This window comes from Lolium rigidum, chromosome 6 (genome assembly GCF_022539505.1).
Source record: "Lolium rigidum isolate FL_2022 chromosome 6, APGP_CSIRO_Lrig_0.1, whole genome shotgun sequence".
Lineage (NCBI taxonomy): Eukaryota > Viridiplantae > Streptophyta > Magnoliopsida > Poales > Poaceae > Lolium > Lolium rigidum.
The window spans coordinates 346,014,577-346,033,917 of record NC_061513.1 but is presented as its reverse complement, the minus strand read 5'-3'; the positions used below and the strand labels follow the sequence as shown (position 1 = coordinate 346,033,917).

Sequence of the window (19,341 nt, the reverse complement as noted above, 5' to 3'; positions counted from 1 at the left end):
CCGTCGGCGCTCGGAGATTCGACGATACTCAGGTGGTCATTCTTCACAGGCTTAGTAGTGAGCAAGGGCCTCCGCCTCAGCCTCCAGTTCACCCCGCCTACAGTGGGTGACACTCTTCCTAGGTTCCGTGGTCTGACCTTGAGCTCAGTATTCAGAGGGCCAATATCGCTCGCGACTCTCCTACAGCTGCTGATAGTGATGAAGAGTATGTCTCCGAGTCGGACTCCGACTGATCTCCATGGGGCGAGTAGCATCGCACTTTTCCCCTTTTTGGCGTCTCGATGCCAAAGGGGGAGAAGTGTTCTATTTAGGCCTTCTCTACGGGATTTGCATGGGTAGGGCACAAGCATATGCGTTTACCATTCCTTTATCGCTTGTGTCCTCTTTTATGTCATTTGTTTGAACTATTTGACTTGGTTTGTTCGTTCAAAACTATGTTATATGTGTGGTTGTGAGACATTGCGTTAAGGATTTCAGAATTCTATATGTTGAGACCAAGGCTTATGATATGGTGTGTTATTTTAAATATTCGGTATTATATATCTCCATATGGGTATGATCTTTATAACCTTATCTCAACTATATATAGATATTTGTCAATGTCTCTTGTTGGAGCACATGTTGGATATCTTCTGTGTTGAGGCACCTCGCACATATATGTTGTGCATTTGTATTCAAATGCAAATTACTTGTATGCACACACGTAGGGGGAGTGCCTCTATCTTTTGCCAACATGTTGGTTCATTCTAGTGCTTTTATTGCAAATCCGTATATTGTCATCAAACACCAAAAATGGGGAGATTGATCGAACATCTCTCGATTTATGTTTTGAATGTTTAATGTCAATATATGTGATACTCTAATGTTTGATGAGATGGTGCAGAGAATATATATATAGGTAAACTAACTGGTGCACCATGGTGCATGGGCACCACGAATCATAAAAGGAAACCTGCACAGCAAACTGGGAAGTGATTTGTCTCTGTTTCTGATAATTGAAAAGTGCATTCTCTCTCCTGTTGATATTTGGAAAGTGATTATCTCTCCTTTATACACCTATGATGCAATCTAGCACCCATGATGTAATTGTACGGTCATGATGTATGGTGCCTTGGCACCATGGTGCCCCAATTGAGCTTCCTATATATATGTGTGCGTGAATGATTGTTTTAGTGTGGAAAAACAAGACAAAAGGAAGCAGGAAAACTTTCACTAGGCCAGATTTTCAGGGCCGGATATTTGCAAAATATCCGGCCCCTGAAATTTGGCTAAGGACTTTCGACCATGTCGCGTAGTAACATTCTGGAACAGGGCCGGACTTTTGCTTGGATTTTTCCAGGAGCCGGATTTTCCGGGAGGGGGGGGGGGGATTATCCGGCCCTCACTTACACCGGATTATCCGGCCCTGGAATTCCCCCAACGGCTGGATTTTGGAGGGGGGTATTTATACCCCACTTATTTCTCCTCCCCAAGCTGCTCATTTCATTGCCAAGTTCATCACCATTAGAGCCACCTCAAGAAACACAAGAATCACAAGATCTCCTTCTCCACCCAGCCAAAGCTCTTGATCTTTGGAGATTCGAAGGAGAAGACCCCGATCTACATCTTCACCGAAGTGATTTGCATTTCCCCCTCATATGCTTGAGGGCCCGTTTGCTAGTGTTCATCTTTTGAGAAACCCTAGTTGTTTGTAGTTGATATAGTTCTTGTTGTTGTTGTTGTTGTTGTTGTTGTTGTTGTTGTTGTTGTTGTTGTTGTTGTTGTTGTTGTTGTTGTTGTTGTTGTTGTTGTTGTTGTTGTTGTTGTTGTTGTTGTTGTTGTTGTTGTTGTTGTTGTTGTTGTTGTTGTTGTTGTTGTTGTTGTTGTTGTTGTTGTTGTTGTTGTTGTTGTTGTTGTTGTTGTTGTTGTTGTTGTTGTTGTTGTTGTTGTTGTTGTTGTTGTTGTTGTTGTTGTTGTTGTTGTTGTTGTTGTTGTTGTTGTTGTTGTTGTTGTTGTTGTTGTTGTTGTTGTTGTTGTTGTTGTTGTTGTTGTTGTTGTTGTTGTTGTTGTTGTTGTTGTTGTTGTTGTTGTTGTTGTTGTTGTTGTTGTTGTTGTTGTTGTTGTTGTTGTTGTTGTTGTTGTTTGTTGTTGTTGTTGTTGTTGTTGTTGTTGTTGTTGTTGTTGTTGTTGTTGTTGTTGTTGTTGTTGTTGTTGTTGTTGTTGTTGTTGTTGTTGTTGTTGTTGTTGTTGTTGTTGTTGTTGTTGTTGTTGTTGTTGTTGTTGTTGTTGTTGTTGTTGTTGTTGTTGTTTTGTTGTTGTTGTTGTTGTTGTTGTTGTTGTTGTTGTTGTTGTTGTTGTTGTTGTTTGTTGTTGTTGTTGTTGTTGTTGTTGTTGTTGTTGTTGTTGTTGTTGTTGTTGTTGTTGTTGTTGTTGTTGTTGTTGTTGTTGTTGTTGTTGTTGTTGTTGTTGTTGTTGTTGTTGTTGTTGTTGTTGTTGTTGTTGTTGTTGTTGTTGTTGTTGTTGTTGTTGTTGTTGTTGTTGTTGTTGTTGTTGTTGTTGTTGTTGTTGTTGTTGTTGTTGTTGTTGTTGTTGTTGTTGTTGTTGTTGTTGTTGTTGTTGTTGTTGTTGTTGTTGTTGTTGTTGTTGTTGTTGTTGTTGTTGTTGTTGTTGTTGTTGTTGTTGTTGTTGTTGTTGTTGTTGTTGTTGTTGTTGTTGTTGTTGTTGTTGTTGTTGTTGTTGTTGTTGTTGTTGTTGTTGTTACAGATTTGGGAGCCTCCAATTTGGTTGTGGATGTGTGGCCCAAGAACCTTGTAAAGGCCCGATTTCCACCTCGAGGAAATCCCTTAGTGGAAGTGGGCTAAGTCTTCGTGGCGGTGCTCACAGGAGACCTGAGTGAAGCCTTCGTGGCGTTGGTCTGGCTTTCGTAGCGACCACACTCCTCCAAACGTAGACGTACCTTCTTGCAAAGGAAGGGAACTACGGGAATCAACTCCGTGTCTCCGCGTGCTCCACTCTCGGTTACCTCTATCCGATTATCTCTCCTATATATTGCGTAGCTATATCTTGCTTAGTTGTTAACCTTGTCATATAGGTAAATTCACATAGTTGCATATCTAGAGAATTTACCTTTGTGTCAAGCCTAAATTGAAAAAGAACTAAAAATTGGTTAGCACCTATTCACCCCCCCTCTAGGTGCGACATACGATCCTTTCAACTACCACCAGCAACGAGTCAGAATGTTGCTGCAAATAACTGGAGTTTACAAATTGAATTTACATGTAAGTTGACTATTATGACTCTACCATGTTTCTTTTTTATTTTCATTCATGCAAGTCGTTTTTCAATGAAATTTACGAATGAAACTATAAATGAATTTTATAGTGACCAGGAAGGAGGATTTGAAGATGAAGCATGTAAAGCCGACATTTTGGAAGGTATTTAAAGTACCGGAAACTTAATTCGGCTCCCGGATGCATATGCTCCTCTACCTAAAAAATATATTTCGAAATGTCAAAAAAATTAATAAGAAATTCTGCATGTACATCTCCACAACATATGTGCATTCGTCAAGTTTCGTGAAAAACCAATATTTTTATAGATGTTGATTTATTTTGTGAAAAGTCATACTTTTAGCACCGAATTTTGTCTTTTTCACACACGCCACAAGACAAATCGAGTTTTCTTGAAACGACTTCGTGAGCACATAGCACATGAAGATGCAAGTAGTATTTTTGTTTCAATATTTTTTGACATTTCAAAACGTGCCTAAGTTGTATTTTAAAATAAAGGAAGCATATGCCAAAATACATTGATGCACGCCTAGCTACTTACATTCTTTCATGCAGTTAATGAGAAACTTGATGCTAATCCCACTGTCTGCAGTACCGATATGTGCATTCCCACTGTTTGCAGTACTACCAACTTAAATTCTTTCACGCATGCTGCTAATTTACATTGATGCCTACCTACTCATCTACTACTGGTACACACGGCCAATTTACATTGTTGCCTATATATCTTTTTTACTTCTTATAGCAAAATAAATACTACTTCATACTTCAATTCTGTTCTACAGATCAAAGCAGTGCAGATAGCACTTCTCTACAGCAAGCTGCATCCTATTGATTTTTTCCTTGACAAACAAGATAGGCTCTTGCATGAAAGGAGCTTCCATTGTAGCCTTGAGAATCTTGACAACCAACTTTGCGAATAAAAGTGCTTGACCAACCTTAACAGTAAACTGCCATTGCCAATGCAACTGTGGCAAACCCAAAATGACGAATCCAACCCACAACCATGAAGGATTTGATATGAAGCTTAAGAACATGGAAAACACATATATGGACCAATTAAGGATCCAAGTATGTGAATGCTTCACCCTTTCTTCTTCACATCTAGACACCAACTGCATAATTAGTGGAGATGCAAACAAGTACCAAACTGCAGACAGTAGTGTTGCACAAAATAACACCAAGGCTGCATACATAGGATTGTTCTTCAGAGAGGAAAAGGGTGTAGACAGACAGATAGAGCAAATTCCTTCCAAAAACTGAACTGACACCTCTAGATCCAAATGAGATTTGACTGTAAGCTGAATGCTATCAGTTCCAGTAGCCAAATATATTTCAGAAGCAACATGTACCGAAATATCATCACCGTGAGCATGCACTGCAACTTGTTCAACTCCAGGAACAAAAACTTCCCCTCCATCTTCATCGGAACCAACAACTTCTCCTCCATCTTCATCAGAAGCTGTAGCTTCTCCCCCATCTTCTTCAGAATCAATAGCTTCTCCATCTTCTGCAGGAACAGTAGCTTCTTGTTCTTCTACTATTTGAGTAGTGACATGTAGTGTAGCTTCCATACCTCTTCTCCAGAGTATTGGTTATCTACGAAAGTAGGGTTCGGGAGAAGAAGCATTGTTTATATACACGTTTTGTGTTGCCTACTTAAGGAAGGTGAGTTGTAAACTGCATGTAGTAGTAGATGCTGATGTGACTGAAGATAGCTACATTTCTGTCATGCACTAATGTACCATAGTAGTAGTTTATCTTGTAAACTACACGGTTATTAATAGTCCGACGGAATGGTTGCACTGTAAATATTTTATAGGCACAAAAAAAGAGAAATGTGGAAGAGAACCCACTGACCTAAAAGTGTTCTGGAAGGATTTCGATCCAAACTTGAAATTAAATTTACATTTCAACTAGCTTGGACAACCATGTGGTTTTAGGACAAGGGCTTTAACGAATTTCATTGGTTCTTTGGTCAAAGAAAAGGAAATTGCCTTAGCTGCTAGCCACTAGGGTAAGGGTCAATTTTGTTTTGAAAAAACTAAGCTATGGAACAGAGTAAAGGTAGTTTCTTTTTGAACTGTTTTAGTTGTCCAAATTTTCTAACTTGTCTATAATTTTGAATTATACTAACTTTATTGTAGTATTTTTCGATATTGAGGACACATAAAGTTGTGGGTCCTAAAATTTGCAAGTAAAATCTGGAAAGGATTTTAAATGTTGGTTGAAGAAAAAACTCTACAAGGCTGCTTTGTCTACTAGAAATAGTTGTATATTTTTTTAAACAGAAAGCCCTTGGCCCGGCTTTATATATAAAGCCCTCATGGCAACCAACAAGTAGCGATACGACACACCCAAAACACGTCTTGTCTGATGCCTTAGCTGATGATTTTTCTGCGAAAAATAGTAAGTGCATCTGAATAGCTAGATCTCACTGAATAACCAGAATTTACTATATAACCCGATTCAAATAAATTTCTTATCTGCATCAAAAAGTTAATGAGAAACTTGATGCTAATCATGCACTTCTTGGTGATGATGTAAAACATAATGACATGTATTTCACACTGTACCACAAAGCCAAAAAAAATGGACTTGGCCTGGTAGTTGGTGGAAGAGGATCTCGGTAACGGGCTCAAGCTCTAGCTAAACTTCAAGAGAGTATAAAAGGAACAAATAATTTAGGAATATGTGTGAGACTCTGAAGGCAAGGAGTGTAAAGATGGAGCAACGATACAATCAGCTGATTTTTGTTCTATATCAATCAAGCCAAAAGGAGCAACCAAGGCAACAAAAATCAATATGAACAAGAGGTGGAAGATAAATTCAAGAAAGATGTTCCTAAAAGCCCACAGCCAAATCCTACCAAAGAGGTTGAAGGTTCTCAAGCCGGTATAGTAAAATTATTTTTTTGTTGTTCACCACATATCAGCTTTGTCCACTAAATGATACTCCGTATTACCTCTCTCTGTCAAGAATGTCTGATGAGATCCATCGATCGGTAAATTTGTCCAGAATCTTGTCGCCTTGACAATATGGACACACTCGATCGTTAGCCATCTTCGTTTCTGGTGAGCCACTGGATATAGCTGTGGAGCAAAGCCAGTGATCGATCGAGAGATCCTGATGTATGCATGCATGTACTGTCTCAATCAGATTTATTTAACCAGGAGTATCATGAATGAATCTTGACATTTGCGAAAGAATCTTGGTATATACCACGGAGTACCTGAGACCGTAGATGTATGGTTCTTTCTACTCGGGGCACAGGGTAACAGGTCAAACAGCAAATCTCTCGGAAGTCTCGATCAAATACTTATTCCGTGGATCGATTCACATGCCGAGTAGATATGATCTTGATGGATCTTTGGAATAATGTAGACCGATGAGTATATATTTCCATTCGATTAACACGGCAGCAGTCGTCTTCGTCCATATATACTAGCTCTCGTACAGTAGAACGGATCAGATATGCCAGGATCTTCAAGCAAAAGCTGAGCTAACCCATCCACATCAGCCAAGACCCAAGAGTCAAGTCTTGTGATATCTGATGAAGAAGATCATACTATGTTTCGACGAAGCATGTCACGTGGGCGTGCGGATCGGCAAGAACCTGTACCAGTACCTGCATTGTAGCCACTCTCCTCGTCCCTATCCTTGTGAATCTACCTCTGTTGTCTAGCTACTTTTTCTCGGTCGCCAGCAGGTGAAAGAATATCCCCACAAGATATCCATTGTGACTTGTCTAGCCATAACTAACTACTAGATGCATTGTAAGTTGAATTGACGGGTCCCGCGCCCTACGCATTGTCTAAATATGCATGGCCACGGCGACTGCTTCAGTCAATTCAATTGTTTCCTGGGGGATTTGGTCAGGATCATAGGAGATCTGCAGTAGATCACGCAGAATCTCTCTGCATTTGATGATCCGTCGCCATCTTCCGCGATGCGATGGGATGCGTTTCTTTTCTTTGTGGAATGATCTGAATAGTACAGTGCAGGTACATCAGGATTCTACATGCAAGAAACCTACGCGAAAGCTAGGTGGGAAGCAGACTTGGAGCGGTGATGCACTTGATGTCGACACCATAGCGTAGAAAGGTAATCGTCCAAGTAAAATACGTAGCAAAATTCCATGCATCAAGGACTTCTACGGGCATGAAACACCCCCAACGGTAGTAGCGGAAATTCAATTCGGCATAGTGCATATGCCTCCGTCACTTTAAAAATATATTTCTAACTGTCGAAAAATTTCAAAAAAAAATTTCGCATGTATATCTCGATAATCTTGTGCGTTCGTATAGTTTCACAAAAAGAGATATTTTTTCTAGTTAATATAAAAAGACAAAACATGTCTCACAAAAAGCCTTATTTTTAGCATCAAATAATATTGTCTTTTTTTTTACATAGCCTAAACGATAACTAGATTTTTCATGGAAAGATTTTGCGCGCACGTAGCATGTGAAGATGTATGCGTGAATTTTTTGTTTAATTTTTTTAACATTTTAAAATATATGAAAGATGTATTTCAAACTAAAGGGAACATGTACACCCAAGAGCCAAACCATCACTCCAAGTAGTAGTTATTTCTTTGTGCTGAAATTGAAAGCTCTCTGCGCTCTTGAGTTGAAAGTTCTAGAGCATGATATAAAAACTTTGATTTTTGTGAAGAAACATTGTATAAAATTAAGTAGGAACTATTAATTTCTTTCTGTAGTTTTGGGGAATTTTCCTTCAAATTTTGGTTGGAGTCTGAAATTAAGTTGAAACCCAACAATTTACAGTTCAGACTTGAGTTTCTCCTACTGAGATCGAGTTATACACATCAGGTTTTCAATTTCTTTAAAAATTAGGGCGGGCTGGGCACCAGAATTTCTCCCAAGTCTGTTGTAACAACTAACATGAAACCAAAAAGGACAACTCCTTTTTGTCTGTAAAACAACAATCACTTCTCTAAAACCTTTAAAAATAAGAACAAAGCTAGGTTGGCAGCTAGCATTAGCATTACCAGCAACAGGGATAAAAAAGCATCTGAAAACAATGAAAGCCATAATCATTACTTCCAGGCCACCAAAGTACCCGAACCATAGAAAATATGTAAATCGAAGCTTCAGGATTTTGAACAGCACAAATCACATTTTCAGTCTCCTATTCACATGATTCTAGCCATGCCGCTGCTCAAAGATTTCATGTGCTACCCTCGCCAGCCTGCTAGCAGGTCCCAGCTGTAGCAGCTTTCGAAGACCCTTTTTCTGTAATTCTTCCTAGGTTTTTAGGAAGTGAGAAATAATAAAAACAACATTAGTAGGATCCTTAGGTCTCAAACCTTTAAAATAAGATTTATTTATAGTTTTCCAAAGAGACCATCACAAGGCAACATCTCCAATCATTACAAGGAAAAACACTGTTAATATAGTTCATAACATGACATTGGCATTGCAATATGATTTAGGCAACACCTACTGCATCCACAAATACTGAGCTAATGGAAAATTGAAAAACAAATGTTCTTGCGATTTCAAACCATCACAAAACTCATAGAGCTCATGCCCTTTCCAACCTTTCTTCTTAAGATTTTATTTTGGGTTTTAAAAATGTTTATATTTGTGTGGGGTTCAAATATGTGTATTCTTCATTTTAATTTTCCTTAGATAGAAAGGACCACTCGCCTCGTACAATTTCGTAGTGGCCGCCTGAGCAGTGAGAAACACTAGACTACTCAACCCTAAAATACCATGTACCACATCTCCGAATGGTATAACCATCGCGACCATGGGTGGGGAACCCTTTGCCTATAGGGCATTACTGGTGATGGTGGGTGGAGTTTTTGGCGGCACTCCTTCTTGCAGCACTGGCCAACTTAATCAAGAATGTGGTAGTACGCGCCAAAGTTACATGGTGATGAAGCCCAACCAAGCTAAGTGCGAAATCGTTCTTCATGAAAGCATGACAATGCTGGTTTGGCCAGATCATGTGAGCGGTGGTGCGGTCATCATCGGTTCTAGTGAGTGACAATTCCTCATCAGAGAGGTGTATGATGATGATACCCGGGACGATCCTACCTAGTATGTGCATCATTATATATCAACCATTTTCCATTGCCTCAACCCCAAAATTCTTCCCAAAAATTGCATTAATTTTATGTCAACTTTTCCTTAAGTCAACGAGTGGTACCACGAGTCGGCATAATGTCGCATATCCAACAAAACGTCTTTTGCGAAGTGAACAGGTTCAAGAAAGCAAGACACATCCATACACATTCAGTTCAGAATAGAGAAGAAGAGGCATCCACCTTGATCCAGCCTGATTTCTTATCTAAGCCGAAGATCTACTTCATTTTTCTGCCTATCTACACCGCCATAGGGAAGAGCTCTCTGGTACTTTTTTTGGGTGGAAATTTCTTTTTTGTTTCTTTGAAAAAATTTATGCGGCGCGAACATATGCGCATGACGGAATTCATGAGTTCACATGTATAAATTTCTGTGAGGCCGGCTAACTTTTATTTAACTTTTCTTGAAAAAAGCCTGGACGTCTAGATAAAAACGACCGCTCACCATCGCCTTGAGGGTCACAAATTTCTCACGTTCCCCAGATATGAGGGTCTTTTTTTTATTTATAGATCTGTGCAATCTGTCACGTCGAGATCTTTTAGGCGGATCCAGCGCTGGTCAGCAATGACTACGCAAGTACTTGTCAGTTTCGCATGAGCAGTTGGTAGCTTTGTTTTAAGTGCGTCAACTCGCGTACGTCTACCATGTCTACTGTGTGGTCAGGAATCAGGAACCTTTCATGCATGGATTCAGATGGTGCAGGAGATGGAGCGAATTACCTTTGATGGAATCGAAGTAAGTATTTCGATATGCATGTAGCTAGCTAGTGCTTGTTAATTTAGGCAAATCAGCTCCTTTATAGTGCAATTTTTTTAATAAGTAACGCTTTATTACTTAAAAAGTATTAAACATTACATCCAGTCTTTGCATAAAGAAGATGCACATAACCATATAAAACCAAATGTATCCAAAAAAGAAAATAAAAAAAGACGCAACACAATTTAAACTAATTAGGAGTACATTTATGTCTTATGACATGCCCCATTCACGACTGCATGACCTACTAATTACTCCATCAGGAGTAGTAATTACACAATTTAACTAAACAGTGACAGTCTACAACGTGCATGCCTTAATTTAACATCGTTTCCCTTGCCATGATATATATGTCTACGATGATTGATACGTATCTATCGATGCTCCGGCCGGGACCATGCATGCACGCAGGACATATCATGATGACATACATGAGAATCCCTCGGCGTCTAGCTATACGTCGGCATCGATCAATCGATCAAGCCAGTGGGGATGTGAAAATTCTCTGTCCACGGGACAAGATCGCCTTGGGATCATACTTGCGCTTCCTCTCCACGAACCTGGCCCACTTGTTTGGTCCGAAGTGCTTCTTCTCCCAGCCGGACTGACCGGCGTAGTACGGCAGGTACTGCACACACGCCATCCCGGCATCCTCGCAGAACCGCATGATCTCCTCGTTCTGCTCCTCCAGGCGCCTCTGCAGCTGGCCGCCGTCCGACGACGCCGGCACCGACGACCGCAGGATCCCCACCGTGTAGAACACTTCCTCTTCCTCCGGGAACACCACCGATGCCTCGCCGTCCCACCTGTTACGGTTCATGGGGTAGATGAGGACGGGGCCCGAGGCGCCGGTGGTGCCTCGGCGGAGGATGCCGTGGAAGACGCCGGCGGCGAAGTCGAGGACGTGAGAGCGCGGGAGGAAGAGGTTGAGCCAGGGATGCGGCACTTCCCACAAACCGGTGGCGCGGAGCTTGAGCTCACCGTCGCGCACTCGGTCCAGGAACCCCACGTACGACACGTCCTGCACGAACCCGAAGCCCCGCTCATACCGCAACTCCCGCAGCAGCACATCCAGCTTCTGCGCACAATTAACAAATTACTATAAAAAAATTGCGAAAAAAAAGAAATTACTTAGCAAAGATACATGCGTGTCACGTCAAATTTTGTAGGCATGAATGCAAGAGTGTAAAGTTGACACATATATGCATATTTTTACGTTTACTAGCTGAAAATATGTACGGCTACACGAATCGTCATGACCTTTTGCAGCTATATCTTCTTACAAGAGATGACAAAGAAGGTAGGACCAGAGACAGAGAGCTTGGGATCATGTGATGTTTTCCCCCAAAGACAGTGCAGACTATCAAAAGGTGATCGAGCAAGTTACTTCTTGGACAAGTGGAGGGTACAGTATGACATGTGTGCGTGGAACTAGTACAGCATATGTAAAGCCAGTCAGGAATATCGGAGTGCATGCATGCATCCATGCACGGTCGCTGTCCCACCATTAGATCGTGTCCTAGGTATTAGCTGTTGATCGATGCTAGATAGAAAACATAGACACTATGTCGACATGGAAGACTTAATTTTGGAAAAATTTCACATGCTAGATTTGCAAGTACAAAAAGGATTGCACATACGAAAAATAGTTCACGAAGAAACACACAAAATTGATTTATTCGCCTATATTCATATAGTACTCCCTAGTACCTAGTAGCCACTTACTCACTTAACTCATGTTCCATAATTTTTGTTGTGGAACTTAACCATGACATGACTTATGGAACGAAGGGAGTATTAATTTGCACATAGTTTACGATTAGTCCTTTCTGCATTTTATCTGGTATTTATATATGTGCTGCTATACACCAATACAAACAAAAATAAGATATGTGAGAGGGAAGTTAGCCGGGGTTTCATCATAACCTTAGTTGAGAGCATTGAAGTCTTGATCGAACAAAAAAAATCTAAATGTAGATTTATAGAATTTTCGTATAAGGTTAGGTATAAGAAACCTAAATTTGCACACACCTGATTTATAGCTTTTGGGTCAGGTGTTTACATTCTAGTGGAGAGGTCAACGTGATTAAAGCTGGTAGCTAAAGGCAATTATATGCGCTGGTTTACATTTCTCTCTATAACATTTACTGGGTTCATGTATTGCTCTAAATAGGAGTATTTATTAAGTCCATGAAGAGACTCCCAAAATTGATTGTACACCCTGTCCCTACTCACTTATTAGTTTGGATATACGGTTAGTTTTTTTTTCTTGTCTTTGTCCGGCTCCTATGTGCATGTGCCACTATAGTCCAAAACTGGCAACAACAAGATATGTGAGAGGGCAAGTTGGCCGTGGTTTGGTCAAAACCTTAGTTGAGAGCATTGAACTGATTGAAGTCTTGATCCAACAAAAAATGTGTGGATGTAGATTTGTAGATTTTTTTTGTATAAGTTTAGGTTTAGCAAACCTAAGTTTGCATACACATGATTTTTAGCTTTAATGAAAAGGTTTTATAATTGAGTTGACTCTAATTAAAACCAGTAGCGAGTAGTTAGATGTGTTCCCTAAAAGATTTGAAACTTTATATTGTGTTATCTCATTTGAATCCTGGCGCGACAACGAATCTACAACCCTCAGATTTAAAATTGAACGGTGGATGGCAACTCTGGCATATTTTCCCTAGCCACGTGGCGAGTTGCCATTCATCCACGCAAGAAAAACGTTTCACACCTCTTGCCCTAACAACATTACTTCGGTGTCCCCCTTTGCAAATTTTGGTCTCCTCTGAACGGCCAAGATCTTTCGATACCCTTTCGTGCGCCAACTTATCCCTTCCACTTTACTGGTGGTGGAAGAAGAGAGGGAGAGGGGGCACCGAAGCACACCTCTTGCCCTAAACTATTTCAAGTAGATTAATTTTTATAGCAAAGTAGTGTAGTGAATCCCTAAACCATGATTACTGCGGATATGGACGGGTTAGATTGCGACAAGAAGAGGTGCATTTTCAAGGGCAGACAAAGCTAGGCCAAGTATGTACGACTCCGATGCTGCACGGATCTGCTTGCACAGTTGGCGACTTGGCGCCATGCATCCGCGTCATAGGCGGCAAAAAGTTGCCATCCATATCTCACTTGGTGGTCCCCTATAGCTAGCAGCAGCACCGACAAAGGCCGTGGTTACCTTATCAACGTCGCGCTCGCTGCCGGCTGCGCCGCCGTAGTACAGCGCTCCCTCGAGGCAGTACAGGACGCCGCCTGCCTCCTTGGCGAGCGCAGCGACGCGTGCGGCGTCGGCCTCCGAGAAGAAGGACGAGCGCCAGCTCCCGGCGAGGCCCTGGTCCGCGAGCACCGACCCTTCCACGTAGTCCATGAGCCCGGACACAGCGCCGGTGCCGATCTCGACGTCGATGTCGATGAGCCGCTCCTGGTCCTTGGTGAGCGCCGCGGCGTCCGTGTACAGGAGCCGCACCCATCGCGCCCTCGCCGGCGCCGGCACGAGCGGGATGCGCGCCCGCGTTATGACGCCGAACTGCCCCAGCCCGCCCAGCACGGCGTCGAACAGGTCGCGGTTCTTCTCCTTCGAGCACGTCACCTTCTCCCCGAGTCCTACATGAACGTGAGTGACATGCATGAAGAACGTGTACGCCATGTTCATCGTGTGCCGTCGTGCGCTCGTGCAGGTACGTACCGGTGATGACGTCGAGTTCTTGGACGTTGGATATCTGGGGGCCGTGGCGGAAGGCCTGGCCGCTGATGCCGGCGTTGGAGAGCGTGCCACCGACGGTGAGGTGGAGGTAGTCCGTCCACGACCGCGGGGTGAGGCCGTGTGCGAGGGAGGCATTCAGCACGTCCACCCAGAGCTGTTCGCCTCCCGCGTCGATGTAGCGGCCCTCAACGGAGACGGAGAGGCGTGTGGCAGGGCCGGCGGCGAGGCGCCCGAGCGACGGCATGTCCACTACGACGCCCCTGGCCGCGGATGCCTGGCCGCGGATCGAGTGGCCGCAGCCACGGGCGGACACCGGGAACGGGGAGGGGCGAGCGCTCGACGCGTGCAGCAGAGCGGCGATGTCGTCGGGGCACGACGGGTAGAGTACGGCCGCCGGCACGCCCACGTCCACCGACATGTTGCCGAAGTCGGCGGACGCGCGCGCGGTGGCCTCTGCGTCGTCGCGGATCAACGCGCGGACGCCGAGGTCGCGGAGCTCGTCGGGGAGGGAGGAGACCGGCCTCCACGCGAGCGCATGATCACCATAAGCTGATGGATCGATATCAGCTCGTATGGTACCGAGGACACAGTTGAGAACGAAGAGAACAGCTATGAACATCTCTCTCGCTCTGTGTATGGCAACCATGTGAGTGTCTTGGTTTGAGTGATCGATCGATCAGTTTCAATGTTTCTTGGTACTCTTTTTCAAACGGAGAATGGGGGTATAAATAGGGCTGGTATGGAACTGTCTGAACGACGACTTGGAATTTTATTTCCTGTGATATGTAACGTAGAGAGGCCCAAAGATTCTTTGCTTTATTGCCCGTACGTACTTCGTGATCATTTCATGCACAATTACAGCTGAGTGACAAAAAGATGAAGATACGTGTATATCACAGAGAGATCTTGCAATCTGTGTCGTACGAGCAGCTACAGCTAGCAATCGGCGCCTAGGAGCATGTAGGCGGTCGGCACTGTGAACGTTCGTTCTACACGTTGTATGTTTTATTTTCTTTTGAAGAGGAATTACACAAACCACTGTGTTTCTTGCACAAACTAACCATTTTACGTGTTTTTGTGAAATATGAAATCATAGATTAACCCAACGGTAAGGCCCGTGAGTCAGTGATCATGTTGAGTTGTATGTCTAGCATGTCACCCTGGAACGTTTGGTCAGTTATTCTTAAATTCGGTGGAATTTTGGTCAAAATTTCAAATAATCTAGAAAACTGGTAATTAAAGTATTTTCAAATAACTGCTCTGGAAATTCTTTGACACATTTTGAACCAACCGCTTAACAACACCAGTCATATTCATGAGAGATTGGTCGAAAATTTGGCAAAACTTTTAAGCTATTTTAAATGATGAGCATTACTTTTTGAGATATGGACATGCAATTTGTGCCACTTAATAACTAATTTATGGGTCCCAATCATCATAATTGTTGTTAAATAGATTAATCTTTATTTGTACATATTTTTAATGTGTTACATATGAATAGTTGGTTGTTTAGAAAAAAATACGTAAAGTGAGTAGTTTATGTAACAACGATGATAATAGTCGGTTAATTATTTGTGTATTTGCCAGTACTCTTCTAAAATTCTTGCGCCTAAATTTGTACATGTACGCACGTGTAGCTAACAACAGACATGCATTCAAGTAACAACTACTCCCTCCGGTCGGATTTATTGGACGCGCGCGCAGGTAGGCATGCGTATGCATGTACTTAGCGGGTGGGTGCGTCAATTTTTTTAAGACAGGAGGTAGTAGTAATTATTTGTCTACCATGTACCATGTCTGGCCAGCAAGCACTATATGCATGTTAGCGAACACAGAAGCGCCAAAACTCATTGCAACGCAAGTTAGCTGATAAGAACACCTAGGACAAAGCTCGGGCATCATGATGAACCCAAGAGAGCAACACATGCAATCAGGGGCAGGCATCATGCATCATGAGGTAGTGGTACCTGGTACGACATGCATGCGTGTGGTTGGATTTGTAGGTGCATGCATCACGACTTCACGACACATTGCATTAATGTGTAAACTCTACAACCAAAGACTTTCGTGGAGAATCTTACACAAATAATGTAACTGATGTGAGCCCAATCCTAATCGAAATGAATAGTGGCATTAATAGATTTGCGTGTTTTGCTGATAAGAAATACTCCGTAGGATGTTCTTCCAGTCGAGGGAAGAAGGAAGACCATGTGGTGAACTGGCTCGCCTGATTGCTAGGTGCAGTAGCGAGCTCGCCGTCTTGTACCATGGTCCCAACCATCGCAGTTGTGGCCCTACTCCGAAGCTCGACATCGCTGCCTCCGGGGTCAGCCGCATACGTTGGCCACTTAGGGCTTGTTTGGTTACAGAAATCCCGGTATTTTCCCGGGGAAATTTTGTCCCTAGTCTGGAGGTCGGGAAAATAATTCCGGGGGTTTGCTCCTGTTTCTGCCTATTTCCGGTAGGGAATATTTACCCGGGGAAATTTGGTCCGAACAGCCAAACGAGTCCTTAGTGGAAGAGATTCTGCTATTTCCTGCTGGGCTAGGGGCCGATGGCCCATTTCGCCATCAAAAAGGTCCCCTGGTGTTCGGGGGCTACTTCGGCGCGGCCTTATTGTCTTCCTTACACGTGGACATGCAATCTTTTTGCTGCTCACCGATAATAATGATGCAAAAGGGATGCTCGCCAGCGTCAATAAACAAAACCTTGCCGAGGTCAGCACCATTTTTTTTCTTAAATCTGTACCAGTGGCATATGGAACAGAGTCGTGCAACGAGAAAGGCTAATATCAGTGGCGTTTCTTGCCCAAGCCATCGATAGATACTAGAGACGTGCCACATGCACGACGCTAACCCGTTTTTTTGGCATGCCACCGGTAACTTATTTGCCACTTAGGGCATCTCCAGCGGGCCGACGCATTTTTGGCGCGAGCCAGTTTAGTTCCAGAAAAGTCAGAAAAGAAATTGTAGCCTCAAATTAGCTTAAATTTGCACGAAAGTATAGCTTCAAATTAGGTCAAATTGAGGTCTGAAATAAGTTCATCACACTTTGCACATGGTACGGCGCAAAGTGGGATCCAAAAGGGACACAACAAGGCCTGAACAGCATATGAAATCCAAAAGGAGGCCATGGTGCTAAACATTGGCACCGCTGATCAGACGTCTCGCGCGCTGATTTCAGCGCGCCTCTTCATGAACCAGGTCCTGGTGTTGTCGTCGACGCTGCTCAGGTTGGTTAGCATGATCCTTGTATCCTCTGCACGAGTCTTGGCCTCGGCGTCCATCCTCCTGGCCTCGGCGTCACGCAATTTGGCCTCGGCGTGTGCCTTTTTGGCCTCGACGTCGATCCTTTGGACCTCAATGACCTCTTTCGTGAGGTTGAGGTAGATGGCAGCTGCGACCTCTTTTTCCAGACGCTTCTTCTCCTCCCTTTTCGCCATGGCGGCATGATTCTCGTCCATCATCTTCTCCAAGCTCTGGGTGAACGCAATGGCCCGTGCCTCCCGGACTAGATCGTGTTGAAGATATGCCCGAGAGGCAATAATAAAATAGTTATTGTTATATCTTAGTGTTCATGATAAATGTTTACACTCCATGCTATAATTATATTAACCGGAAACATTAATACATGTGTGTTGTGTAAACAACCAGAGTCCCTAGTAAGCCTCTCTTTTAACTAGCTTGTTGATTAATAGGTGATCATGGTTTCCTGATCATGAACATCGGATGTTATTAATAACAAGATCATATCATTAGGTGAATGATGTGATGGACACACCCATAGTAAGCATATCATGAGATCAAGTCATTAAGTTCAACTTGCTATAAGCTTTCGATACATAGTTACCTAGTCCTTCGACCATGAGATCATGTAAATCACTTACACCGGAAGGATGCTTTGATTACAGTAAACGCCATTGCGTAAATGGGTGGTTATAAAGATGGGATTGAGTATTCGAAAAGTGTGAGTTGAGGAATATGGATCAAGAGTGGGATTTGTCCATCCCGATGACGGATAGATATACTCTGGGCCCTCTCGGTGGAATGTCGTCTAATTAGCTTGCAAGCATGTGACTAGGTCACAAGATATGACATACCACGGTATGAGTAAATAGTACTTGTCGAAAACGAGGTTGAACTAGGTATGGAGATACCGATGATCGAACCTCGGACAAGTAAAGTATCGCGTGACAAAGGGAATCGGTATCGTATGTAAATGGTTCAATCGATCACTAAGTTATCGTTGAATGTGTGGGAGCCATTATGGAACTCCAGGTCCCACTATTGGTTATTGGTCGGAGAGGAGTCTTGATCATGTCCGCATAGTTCACGAACCGTAGGGTGACGCGCTTAAGGTTCAATGTCGCATAAGTAGATTCGGAATATGAGATGGAGACCGAAGTTTGTTCGGATTCTCGGATGGGATCCAGGACATCACGAGGAGGTCCAGAATGGTCCGGAGAATAAGATTCATATATGGGAAGTTGATTTCTAGGTTTCGGAAAAATTCGGGATTTTTCCGGTGGAAGACCGGGAAGGTTCTAGAAGGTTCCGGGGGTCCCACCAGTGGGCCCACGAGCCTAGGAGGCCTAGCATGGTCTGAGGGGATGCACCCTAGCCTAACGGGCCAGGGGCAGATGCCCCTCAAGGCCCAAGTCGGCCAGCCCACTAGGGTTCCCCAAAACCCTAGGGGGGATCAACTTGGGGGGAAGAAAAATTCCCCCTTCCTTGGCCGCTGGCCCTAGATGGATCTAGGGGGTTGGGGGGCCACCCAAACCGACCCTCCCCCCTATATAAAGAGGGGAGGGGGCAGGGGGCGCACACCCTTTAAACCCTAGCCCTGGCGCCCTTCTCTCTCGTCCACTACACATCTGCTCCGGCTTGGCGAAGCCCTGCAGATTTTCTCCTCCACCACCACCACGCCGTCGTGCTGCTGGGATTCCGAGGGGATGTACCACACCTCCGCTGCCCGCTTGAATGGGGAGAGGACGGGCTTCATCGACACCGTACGCACGACCGAGTACGGAAGTGCTGCCGGATTGCAGCACAGGACGATCGACTACATCAACAACGAGATCTAATCTCGTAGGCTTTGGAATCTTCGAGGGTTAGTCTCACATACATCTCGTTGCTTTGATCTTGGTAGATTAGATCTTGCTTCTTCCTAGATTTGATCTTGGTTTTTGTTCATGTTCACGGTAGAAATTTTTTGTTTTCCATGCAACGAACCAATCAGATCGGCCTTGGTAGCCTTATGGCCTCGGGAACGAGGTGGAAGGGCGGGACGGCCATGATCGTCGTTTTCGCCGTCGACGTTAACCACTGTCCCATTCTTCACAGTTTCATCGTAGGCCGCAAAGCTTGTCTTCCACTTTTGCGCGTCCTTCAGCTTCTCCCAGCAATGGATCATATGGTAGCCCTTCTTATGCACCGCCTTGAACCTCTCCAAGGCCCGAGATACTGCAATCACGCCAACGCCGCTAAAGATGTACATA

General features: G+C 43.6%; 1 protein-coding gene and 1 pseudogene across 1 annotated transcript; both read right to left on the bottom strand.

Annotated features, from left to right (window-relative positions):
• Nucleotides 1–1,714: 1,714 nt before the first annotated feature.
• On the bottom strand, nucleotides 1,715–2,732 carry LOC124666946 (annotated as a pseudogene).
• A 7,853-nt stretch (nucleotides 2,733–10,585) lies between these two features.
• LOC124666428 (cytokinin dehydrogenase 2-like) lies at nucleotides 10,586–14,490 on the bottom strand. The gene is made up of 3 exons (XM_047203763.1): nucleotides 13,827–14,490; nucleotides 13,320–13,744; nucleotides 10,586–11,216 (listed from the first exon to the last, which is right to left on the bottom strand). The coding sequence occupies exons 1-3, from the start codon at nucleotides 14,488–14,490 to the stop codon at nucleotides 10,617–10,619; spliced, it is 1,689 nt and encodes a 562-aa protein (XP_047059719.1). The 3' UTR covers nucleotides 10,586–10,616.
• Nucleotides 14,491–19,341: the final 4,851 nt, after the last annotated feature.